General features: G+C 37.2%; 1 protein-coding gene across 1 annotated transcript in view; it reads right to left on the reverse strand.

Moving 5' to 3' along the window:
- SLC39A12 (solute carrier family 39 member 12) overlaps positions 1–12,759 on the reverse strand; it is an 84,540-nt gene that overhangs the window by 32,988 nt on the left and 38,793 nt on the right. The window contains exons 8-10 of the mRNA XM_049881899.1: positions 10,005–10,157; positions 5,714–5,821; positions 2,337–2,403 (exon numbers count right to left, since the gene is read on the reverse strand). Of these exons, the coding sequence (XP_049737856.1) occupies positions 2,337–2,403; positions 5,714–5,821; positions 10,005–10,157 (328 nt within the window). The remainder of the gene's footprint in view (positions 1–2,336; positions 2,404–5,713; positions 5,822–10,004; positions 10,158–12,759) is intronic.

Raw genomic sequence — 12,759 nt, forward strand, 5'->3', positions numbered from 1 at the left:
ATGGGTTCCATTTGTCAGATCATGGATATGTAATAAGCCACAAGGCAAATAATGCATATTTGCATGTCAGCCACAAGGAACACACTGTACATAATGTTTAAGATCATTTAAGTGTTATTCAGTGGAAGAGAATGACGAGTATTCATTGGTAATTTAATATGCTCATTACAAAATTATCTATAATATTTTACCTTGTGTACCTGGCGGTCATATTGAGTGTCATGCTGTTAAACTATCAGATGTTTGCCATGGTGAAACATGGGCTGGAACTTGTATCATTTTGCTTTTTTTGTTTATTTAAATCAGACTGTGGACAGAATTCTCAGAGCCTGTCTTTTGAAACACAAGTTCAGTTCCACCAATGAGGTAATATGAAACAAGTAATCAAATATTTGAAGCTAATTCAATATGTCCCAGGCAAAAGGGCAGTTGAGTAATCTAATTTGGACTTCTTCTCTATTCATGCTGTATGCCAAGCTTGATATCTGAAGTGGAAAGATATCAGACCCACAGGATATTTGAATAAGGCAAACATCACTCCCTGATCTAGCATCCAGTCCCTGCTTCGAATTTGACTTGGCATATCCTTCCTTCCCCTTCCTTTCTTTCAAAGACAAAAACAAAAAAGTCTACTGCAGACCTACTATGTGCCAGGCATTCTAAAATTACTCCAAAACGTAAAAATTTAGAAGAAAATGTATTATTAATAACATCCTGAATGCAGAATTGGACTGAATACATAATTACAAAATTTGTGTTGAATAAATAAATTACATGAGTTAATATATCTAACACATTTAGAATAGTGATGGTTATAAAAGTGTTTGTCCTTCTCAGTATCTATATACCCAACTACAATGCAAACTAGGATAAAATCAGTGTTATTTTACTCTTCAATATATAGACATGTGCTGAAACATTTCTGGAACAAATGAAAAAAAAATTTAACAGGATGCATGAATGAATGATCACAAAGAAATAGTTGGTGCGTTAGCACTTCTTTGGTCCCCCAATGCTGTAGGTTACTAGCTACGTGATCCTGGGCAGTTAGCTAACCTGTTTAATAACTGGTTTATTCATTTGTATAATTTGGGTGATAATTAGCCTTACTTCATGAATTTTCTAGGAGAATTCAAGGAGATAATCCACGTCAAGTGCTTTGCATTGTGCCTGGCATAGAATAAGTATTCCATAAATGGTGGCGATTTTTATTATTGGGTAACTAACTTATTATGGTAGAATGGTAGTCGCTAATCATGACTGCTTAACATGAAAACGTTGAGAAGTTTGTTACAAAAGAGAAAAAAAATGGGGAGAAGACTCAGGAGCAACTGATGAAAACCAAAACAGACCAAAAAAAATTCTCAAAGAACTATCTAGAAACATGAACAAAGAAGAATAAAGGTATAGTTTTAAAAAACAAACTAGTAAATTGAATTCTGAAAGAAGGAAAATTCCAGAAAGGAAAAATTTGATTGAAAATTACTATAAACAACCGAGTTCTTGAATAAGATGTAAATAATGAAATATCACTGATTTAAACTCCACTGTCTTCAATGACAGTGTCATAAATGAGACAAACATTGTGAGGAATTTTCAGCAGACTGTGATAGAAAATGAAAAACTAGTGACTGCCTCCATACTTCATAAAGAAGCAAAAGCTCAATCATCATGTCAGCATCATTTAAAAGAAGCCTGAATAACCACATATGTATTTCTACGAATTGAAAGTTTCAGAGCATCAGTTTTAAACAACTGGGAGAAACATCATTTCTCCTTTTTAGGTTTGCTTGTATTTATTTTTTATAAATGGAATGCTAATGGAACCTCGGATGATTTTTTTGCATGCATGATATTATGCGTTTGTCAAAACCAGTAAGACTGTGCAACACAAAAAGTGAGCCCCAATGTGAGCTATAGACTTCCGTTAATAATAATGGATCAATATTTATCTATCATTTGTAACAATCAGACCACACCAATCCAAGATGTTAATAACAGAAACTGAGTGCAGGAGATAGAGAGGGTATATGGGAACTCTGTACTTTCTGCACAATTCTTCTATAAACCTAAAACATCCCCCCACCCCCAAATAAAGTTTATCTTAAAAAAAGGAAAACATTTTTTAAAGAATATAGTTGATATCAATCAGTAGTATATTTAAAAAATTGATAGAAAGTCTTTATTAACAATTTTATTGTGAAGTTTTAATGAAATACAAGCCTAATATAAAATCTATATGGTTTTGACATATTTATTTTAACATTGGCTTAACTTTTTTCTACGGCACTTTCTACTGTGAAAGTTTAGCTTAAAAAAAAAAAAAAACTACTCACATTTCCGGTTGAAGGCTGTCTTACGGCGTATAGGAATTTCAGCTGCCTGTGAATCTTCTGGGCTTTTCTATTTCAAATTAAGAGATAACTGATGAAAAATAAGCATTAATCATTTTGTTGAAAAATAAAAAACACTTGAAGAGTTGTGTTGGATTTTAAAAGGCATATTAGTACTCTAAACATGTATTACCCATTGCCACTGAGTCAATTTTGACAAACAGTGACCCTATAGAACAGAGTAGGACTGCCCCATAAAGTTTCCAAGGCTGTAGTATTTACGGATAGGAGCCCTGGTAGCAGAATGGTTAAGTGCTTGGCTGCTAACTGAAAGGTCGGTGGTTCAAATCTACCAGCAGCTCTGCAGGAGAAAAGACCTGGTGCTCTGCTCCCGTTAAGATTACAGCCTAGGAAACACTAGGAGACAGTTCTACTCTATCCTATAGGGTCACTGTGAATTGGAATGGACTCTACAGCACATAAGAACAACAATCTTTACAGAAACAGACTGCCACCTTGTTCTCCCTCAGAGTGGCTGGTGGGTTCAAATCGCCCATCTTTCAGTTAGCAGCCAAGCACTTAACCACTGCACCACCAGGCCACCTTACTTGTATGTTAGAACTTTTAAATTCAGAGAGAAACCTAGAAGGTAGGGCTGAAGGTCTGGGAGGAGAGCATGCTTTTTATACTACCTACATTTAGATGAAAATAACACTCTCATGTAGTTCAGAATCTTCCATAGAGAACAAGACAGTCCCCTGCTTCAGACTCTTAAATTATGAAAGCCTTTTTGAAACTCAAAAGCAGCAAGGAAAAAACCATTCTTGACCTAATTTGACACCACTTCTGTGTGGTGGATCATAGATCTGGGATTTGTTTTCTGACCTTAGCAGATGGTGTATTCTGGATGGAGAAGAAACACACACAGCACCTCATTCCACTCATAGTAGCATAAATAGTCTGTTTTGTTGCTTTGCCAATCAGTAACAGAATGTTGCCAATTAAGAAACAAACATAATAGTTAAAAAATTTTTTTTTCATCCTCTCATATGCCAGAGAAGTGTTTGAGACTGGCTCCTATATTATGAGTTAAGGTCATGTGGTTTTATTTCAGAGACTGACTCATAGTTCAATTCCAGGGATGTCATTATCCCTCTCCTTGCCTCAGATTCTTATTCTATTATGTTAAAATAGTACTTTTCACCTGCCTATTGAACATGTCCTTTTAAAAGAGTATTCACACAATTCTATCACAAAATTGTAAAAACTTTGAGACAAATTTATTGTGAGACATAATCACCTCTTTTTACCTAAAAGAGAGAAAATAAAGTTAAAGTTCACATGTTTTAATAACAGCAATTATTCAAAAGATATAATGAAAGGCTATTTTTGGAAAAGGATGGTTGTGAAGTTGAGGGAACACTAAATTAGGGCTTGGAGGAGACAGGGTTAGTAGAGCAGGTAGGCAGGCCTCTTGCTTGAAATGGTTGGATCTAGAAACAAAGAGTTCATGACAAAGAGGAAGGCCCTCAATGAGATGGATTGACACAGTGGCTGCAAGAACGGGCTCAAACATAGCAATGATTGTGAGGATGGCACAGGACTGGGCAGTGTTTCATTCTGTTGTACATAAGGTCACTATGAGTCGGAACCAATTATATTTAACAATAACTGAACAGAAACAAAGAAAAACAATGTGATGCCTTTACATTCCAAATTATAATCAAAAGCCGCTATAGTTTCATTAAAAGACAGAAGTTCCAATATTTACTCCAGAAGTTGCTTTTTTATTTTTTCCAAAAAAAGCTATATATTTTCACAGTAAGGCAAACATCCAAGACAAGTTGATCGTTGGAAAGAATTATGAGTTCCCCTCCTTCAATCTCTACTGTCCTGAAAAAAACAGGAAATTGAATCCATCAAGCAATTCTAAAATTTCACATCATATAGGTTGAAAAATTTCACCTTTAGTCTGAACTTGCAGCTTAAATATCAAAATGAATAGTGAATATACCAGAGAGCTAAAAACCAAAAAAAACTTATTGTCATGGAATTGAATTCCAACTCCTAGCGATCCTACAGGACAGAGTAAACCGCCCCATAGGGTTTCCAAGGCTGTAAATCTGTATGGAAGCAGATTGCCACATCTTTCTCCCACTGAGCAGCTGGTGGGTTCCAACACCAACCTTTGGGTTTGCAGCCAAGTGCTTAACAACTGTGCCACCAGGGCTCATTAGCAAGCTAGAGTGTTAAAATAGTTCAAAGCTCATTCCATTAGCTTCAGAGATTCTTTCATCTGTATCTTGGGAACTGCAGACCCTTCATTCAAACTGAAGTCAGAATTAAAGTGATTTTAAAACTAATTCCAGCGTGAAGTTATTGTCTTATGTACCACATTTAAAATAATTAAACAACAAATACAATAAGGCTTTTAAAGCATTTTTTAAAGGAGTGTTTCTGGCTCACATTTCTGAGTTAGCTCTGGATCTGAAATCTACCACCAGACTTCTATTTTGCTATGCTAACATCCAAGGAATGGCTTATTTATCAATACTTAGACTTTAGGAGGAGTCCTGGTGGTGCAATGGTTAAGCATTTGGCTGGTAACCAAAAGGTCAAAATTTGGAAGCCACCAGCCGCTCCTTGGAAACCCTATGAGACAGTTATACTCTGTCCTAAAGGGTCACTATGACTCGTTGGCAATGGGTTTCAGATGTAGGAATCTATCCTTGAACTGTAAACCCTCTACCCCAAGGCCAGGGTTACAGGAGGCAAGTTTTCTAACAAAATTATATTTGACTTTCATTTTTTTTTTCACTTTACTTTTTTTTTTAGTTACCTTAAGAATTAAAATATCATTGTGAACCTGGTTGGAGGTTGTGTATTGAGAATTAATATGGGAAATTCTGTGGAAAATTTAATACAGCAGAAGACACTTGCTATGAAAGATTTCATTGGTCAGAATAAGTCCCCCCTGCATTCTGAAATGAACACCCCACCTCTAGACGCAGCCACCTAGCCACAGCTAAGGATCACTCAATAGAAAATCTAAAGGTCAACTGGTTTGTGAAAATCATAAAGAAAATGATTAAGGAAATGTATAGTCTGTCAATCTGATCTACACGTGTTTCGAGTTGGTGCAGATAGCAGTGATTTGAATCTAGGGAAAATACGTTTTACTTTTTAAAACAGCTTTCAGGTGCTTTTAAAACAGCTTTCAGGTGTGTGACACAGCTTTCCAAACAGTAGCTATCACAATCAAGAGTAGGCAAATAAGGAGCGAATTCTCTGTATCTACTCTACTGTTGTTCATCTGTTTATTAAGGAATAAAGGAAAGAAGAAAATCAAATCAGTAGAATGCTTCAGATCAGTAACCTACCAACTGGATGGTTGACGTAGATTGGCCCCCGCCTGACTGGTCACTTAACTCAGAGTCCAGTGCAAAATGGTGGGAGTGTCCCACATGGCCATTAACCAGAGACGCGTCCTGCTGGGTGAGAATGGTCTACAATTAGTGCTGAAGCCAGAACCCCACAATTTTAGCCTTTGTTGATTCTGTGAATCTATTTTGCATTTGCTCCCAGTCCAAAATAAGGGAGGCACAAAAAGAGTACTCGGAAAATCTCACTGTGGTTAAGAGCTCGGTTGCTAACCAAAGGCTGGCAGTTCAAATGCATCAGTCACTCCTTGGAAACCCTACGGGGCAGTTCTACTCTGTACTCTAGGGTCGCTATGGTTCGGCGTCGACTCCACGGCAACAGGTTTGGTTTTGTTTTTTTTTAACGTCTTATCTTGCAGAAGGCCAGGACTGCTCTGACAGATCATGAATGTTCAGAAAGATTAAGAATTCAACTTCAAAGAATGTCTAGCTATATTTAAAAAGAGGCCTAATGGATGGTAGTACTCTGTATCGTCTTCAAGACAATAAAAATTATATTTACTGAAAAAACTATATTTACTACAAAATTATAATTTGCATTCTTCCTCATGGAGTTACAAAAATAACAACTGAAATTGTGTTTCACATTATAACTACAAAAATAATATCTCCAAAAATTAAAAGCACTGTATCTAATAAAACGTAACCATTCTTTTTATTTTGCATGTATCACGAATCTTGAAATTACGTTCTTAAATACTCATTTTTAGTATCCTAAAAGCCACAAGAATAACCTGAATAAATTCTACCTTTTTGAGTGTTCTGAATTACTTTCACCATTTCATCCTGGTTACATATTTAATATTTATGTATAGGCAGATGTGTTGGCTTTCTTTTCCCCAGCCCATGAATGATAATTTGCTATGTATAGATGGGGATCTCTGTCGTTTAGGCATATTGAGATTAGAATTCTTTTGTGGATATTAAGTTTCTAAATCTTAAGGGTAAATGCTATAATAGAAGCCAATATACCTAATTTCCAAGTTTTCTATAGATCTTAGCTTGCGCCTTAGGCCAAAGAACAACCCTACTTTGTTCAAACACAAACGTTTATAAGATTTTACTACAAAAAGCTTCAAAAATACAGAAAAATGGAAAGAATTTTAACATGAATACTCATATACCTACTTCCTAGATGCTACCATAACATTTTACTTTACTTATTTGATCACTTATCTATTATGCTTTTATCTGTCCATCGATCTTACTTTTTGATGTATAAGATAGAATCTGCAGTAGATTTAGGAATAATGATAAAAAACCAATAATGATATTTTAAAGCGCTATTTTTAACCTTTGCCATAGGCACAGGCACTCTATATCTGGGTTTCCAGTTGTCATATGAACAGATAAAGAGCTAGGGAATAAGTAGAAATCCATGCAGCACTACAGGGCTGCAGGACTCCAGGATTTTGGAAAGAATATTCACTTTATTTTAATCTCCTGGAATTAACCTATTTTTCTTATACAATACTGTGCAAGAGCAAAGAAAAATGATCCATAATAAACTACAGTGTTGATTAACACAGCTATCTTTAAAATACGAGTTTATGCCTAAATATATTGTGCTTTTCACTTTTCATGATCTACTTAGTTGTTGTTGTTAGGTATTATCGAGTTGGTTCCGACTCATAGTGACCCTATGCACAACAGAACGAAACACTGCCCGGTCCTGCGCCATCCTTACAATCGTTGTTATGCTTGAGGTCATTGTTGCAGCCACTGTGTCAATCCACCTCGTTGAGGGTCTTCATCTTTTCCGCTGACCCTCTACTCTGCCAAGCATGATGTCCTTTTCCAGGTACTGATCCCTCCTGACAACATGTCCAAAGTATGTAAGATGCAGTTTCGCCATCCTTACCTCTAAGGAGCATTCTGGCTGCACTTCGAAGACAGATTTGTTTGTTCTTTTGGCAGTCCGTGGTATATTCGATATTCTTCACCAACACAACAATTTGAAGGCGTCAATTCTTCTTCGGTCTTCCTTATTCGCTGTCCAGCTTTCACATGCATATGATGCAATTGAAAATACCATGGCTTGGGTCAGGCGCACCTTAGTCTTCAAGGTGACATCTTTGCTCTTCAACACTTTGAAGAGATCCTTTACCGCAGATTTGCCCAATGCAGTGCGTCTTTTGATTTCTTGACTGCTGCTTCCATGGCTGTTGATTGTGGATCCAAGTAAAATGAAATTCTTGACAATTTCGATCTTTTCTCCGTTTATCATGATGTTGCTTATTGGTCCAGTTGTGAGGGTTTTTGTTTTCTTTATGTTCAGATGCAATCCATACTGAAGGCTGTGGTCTTTGATCTTCATTAATAAGTGCTTCAAGTCCTCTTCACTTTCAGCAAGAAAGGTTCTGTCATCTGCATAACACAGGTTGTTAATGAGTCTTCCTCCAATCCTGATGCCCTGTTCTTCATATAGTCCAGCATCTCGTATTATTTGCTCAGCATACAGATTGAATAGGTGTAGTGAAAAAATACAACCCTGATACTCACCTTTCCTGATTTTAAACCAATCAGTACCCCCTTGCTCTGTCCAAACAACTGCCTCTTTATCTACGTAAAGATTCCTCATGAGCACAATTAAGTGTTCTGGAATTCCCATTCTTTGCAGTGTTATCCATAGTTTGTTATGATCCACACAGTCGAATGCCTTTGCATAGTCAATAAAACACAGATAAACATCCTTCTGGTATTCTCTGCTTTCAGCCAGGATCCATCTGACATCAGCAATGATATTCCTGGTTCCACGTCCTCTTCTTGAACGGGCCTGAATTTCTGGCAGTTCCCTGTCGATATACTGCGGCAGCCAGTTTTGAATGATCTTCAGCAAAATTTTGCATGTGGTATTAATGATATTGTTCTACAGTTTCCACATTTGGTTGGATCACCTTTCTGGGGAATAGGCATAAATACGGATCTCTTCCAGTCAGTTGGCCAGGAAGCTGTCTTCCATATTTCTTGGCATAGATGAGTGAGCACCTCCAGTGCTGCATCTGTTTGTTGAAACATCTCAATTGATACTCCACCAATTCCTTGTTTTTCACCAATGCCTTCAGAGCAGCTTGGACTTCTTCCTTCAGTACCTGATCATATGCCACCTCTTGAAATGGTTGAATGTCGACTAATTCTTTTTGGTATAATGACTCTGTATTCCTGCCATCTTCTTTTGATGCTTCCTGCATCTTTTAATATTTTCCCCCATGGAATCCTTCACTATTGCAACTCGAGGTTTGAATTTTTTCTTCAGTTCTTTCAGTTTGAGAAACACCGAGCGTGTTCTTCTCTTTTGGTTTTCCATCTCCAGCCCTTTGCACATGTCATTATAATACTTTTTCTTCTCGGGCCAGCCTTTGAAATCTTCTGTTCAGTTCTTTTACTTCATCAATTCTTCCTTTTGCTTTAGTTGCTCGAAGCTCAAGAGCAAGTTTCAGAGTCTCCTCTGACATCCATCTTGGTCTTTTTTTTTCTTTCCTGTCTTTTCAGTGACCTCTTGCTTTCTTCATATCTGATGTCCTTGATGTCGTTCCACAACTCATCTGGTCTTTGGTCACTAGTGTTCAGTGCATCAAATCTATTTGTGAGATGGTCTCTAAATTCAGGTAGGATATACTCAAGGTTACATTTTGGCTCTCGTGGACTTGCTCTGATTTTCTTCAGTTTCAGCTTGAACTTACATATGAGCAATTGATGGTCTGTTCCACAGTCGGAACTTACAGATGTATCAAATACAGCACAGTGAAAGAAATTACTCAAGCTGAAAAAAGACCTGCCGAAAATCCTACCTATTCCTGAACTTCTCATTTTTATCATTTTAAATGCTCCTACGATTGAAAGTGAAATGTAATTTTGTGAATTTTCAGGTTTTTTTTCTTTGTCTGGTTGTTTGTTTTGTTAGTAAAGACATCCAAAACACTGAGTATTGGCCAGCTCATTGGCCAGGACATGCGATAGTCTCCTGCTTGTGAGCCATTTGGAGGCCAAAAGGCAGGTGGTAACAATTATATTAACTGGCCAGCAACAGATGGTAATTTACAAAAAAAATAAAGGAGCCAAATTTTTGGTGAACCTGCCAGTTAGGTTGATCTGAGCATTCTAGGAGAAGGAGATCTATCCCTTACTCAGACTACTTCATGAAAATGTCAATTACTTTTAAAGAAATACTTTTCAAATAAAAGATTATTACAAAATCCTAAAGCAACAGAGAAACAAAATCTAAATATACCTTGGCATTTGGTGATACAAGAAGAATAAAACATTTTTCTATTAAGAAAAAGCCATGGATGCCTCCAATTAGTCCCAGCAGTTTCCAGATATGACCCTTGCTTTCATGGAAATGTCCAAATCCTGAGGCTTCTTGCTTATGTAAACCAAGAATCTAAAAATAAAATAAAAAGCAACAGCAAAAAAACAAATATTAGAGTATTGTGGAATATATTCAACTTTTGTGCTGGGGACGTCCATGACTACTCTTGAAACCATTCCAAGTCTAGTTTGCTTCTGAGTGTGTGAATACTTCCATGAGATGGTTTAATTAGAGTCAAACAAAATGTGTGCAGTAGGAAATAAAGAAAAGCTTTGAACAGCTTGGACTAATGAATAAAATGAAGCCTAAGCTTTACTTCAGCAAGTGACCTAGATTCTCATACACTCTCGTTCCTTTAGCCGAATCCCTCTCCACCCAGGAATTCAATCCACATCTGATTGCACAAAGCAATGCTTTACATAAAATCAACGTATTTTATACCTTGAACAATAAGGATATATTTCATCAGGGTTAATTCTCCCCACACCCCATTGCAAGTAAAGCAAACTTTAATAAATATTGAGATAAGTAAGAAATCACCTAGAAGACTTTCCGCATTGGATGCATAGTAAATGCATTAAAAAAAAAAAAAAAAAAATCCCATTGCCACTGAGCCAATTCCGACCCATAGCGACCCTACAGGACAGAGTAGAATTGCCCCCATAGAGTTTCCAAGGAGCACCTGGCGGACTCGAACTGCCAACTTTTCAGTTAGCAGTCCGTAGCACTTAGCCACTTCGCCACCATGGTTTCCAGTAGAGACATTGAGAACGTAATATATTATTACCAATATTGTCAGCCCTCTGGGATACAAAAGGATACAAGGTATGCACTAGGAATCTTCATTCAGTTGACTCATTCCACTAGTTGACCTCACGATTTCTTGAGAGCTAGTAAATCATATGTAACACGTTGCCTCCCCAGGAGAAGGCAGTTTGTGAAATAGCTCGGTGGTTGGCAGATTTGGAATGCTACTGACCAATAAATTAAAAAAAAAAAAAAAAAGAAATTATATGCGTATATAAGTCAGAACCTACTTGACGGCACTGGGTTATATTGTACATATATATGTTATACATATACATATGTAGGTATTTATGTGTGTCTATTTTTTATGTATATGTATACACGGAGCCCTGGTGGCACAGTGGTTAAGAGTTCAGCCGCTAACCGAAAAGTCAGCAGTTCAAATCTACCAGGAGCAACTTGGAAGCCCTATGGGGAAATTTAACTCTGTCCTATAGGGTCGCTATGAGTTAGAATTGACTTGATGGCAACTGGTTTGGTTTTTGTTATATGTATACACATATGTACATGCAAGTATATATGTGGGTGTACTTATTTGTGTATGGCTATATGGATATGGATATGAGGCCCTGGTGCCGCAGTGGTTAAGTGTTTGGCTGCTAACCAAATGACCGGAAGTTCCAATACACTAGCCGATCCTTGGAAACCCTATGGGGCAGATCTACTCTGTCCTATATTGTCGCCACGAGTGGGAATTGACTCCATCACGTTTTGTTTTGTTTTTTTGGTATATGGATATAACTAAAAACCAATATATGTTAGCCAACTTTTTCTTCTGATGGGACATCAAATGAAATCCACCTAATTTTGTGATTACTATTATAAAAAAAAAAAATTTTTTTTTTTTATTATTACTATGAGTCGGAATTGACTCACGGCAATGGGTTTGGTTTGTTTTTTAATTACACAGAATAGAGGATATTGTAATATCAGAAAATAAAACAAAATTTTAAAAAATAAGCAGAAGACTTAAAATCTGAGAATGAAATATAGACCTTTAAAAAAATATAAGTTGAATAAATTCAGGTAAGGAACAAAAGTCATTACAGTTTTCTCATTTCCGTGCAGACCTTTGAAAACTTGCCATGGACCACATTTGGGAACCACTAATTGACCAAGCTCACCACCAGGCTTGTCCCCTACAATGCTGCTTCTTTCTTCGTCTTTCTGTTATCGTTTTTCCTTATCTCTTTTCTCAAGTACAAAGACAGACTTCTAGATCCCAGGAAGCCCAGCTAGTCTAGGTTCACCTCTGGAACATATTTGTGCAATGCCTGCTGATAGCCCCAAGCAGTGCAGTCCCCCATTAGGGGAGACTCAGGCAGCTTTGAGATCCTTTTGCCGTTTCCCAGGAACCTGGGCATGTACAGCTCTGTAGCCATGGTGGTGACCTAGAAAGTGCCTCTGCCACTGCCGCAAGCCAATAAGCCCTGAAACATTTCCAGAAAATTAGATTACGAGGGAAATTAAAAGTAATAAATGATTTGTTTTAGTTCTCCAGTGCTCACTTTGTGATTTCAGAACATTTGATCATTATTGAGCCTCTAAGCAGTAAGAGTGACCCTGGAGGAAGTTGCCAGAGGCTTGTGGAAAATTTTAACATCTCAGGCTTTGTGAGAGGGGAGGTCATTTGTCCGTTGTCATTATTCATAGTTAGAGATTTCATGGAGAAAAGATAAGCTCATCTGAAGACCCTTCTGCCAGGACTCTACACCTCAGGCCTTAATCTTTTCATTTCTGACAAATAAAGAACCTCAGAAAACTTCAGCAAAGGGCTGCCTTCTGTTTTTCTTACGGGAAATCTAAACACTATTAGGCAGGAAAGAGATGTCCATTCAGGTGGTTCAAGTGAAGAGACTTTAATAAC

The sequence above is a fragment of the Elephas maximus genome, chromosome 4, assembly GCF_024166365.1.
Source record: "Elephas maximus indicus isolate mEleMax1 chromosome 4, mEleMax1 primary haplotype, whole genome shotgun sequence".
NCBI lineage: Eukaryota > Metazoa > Chordata > Mammalia > Proboscidea > Elephantidae > Elephas > Elephas maximus.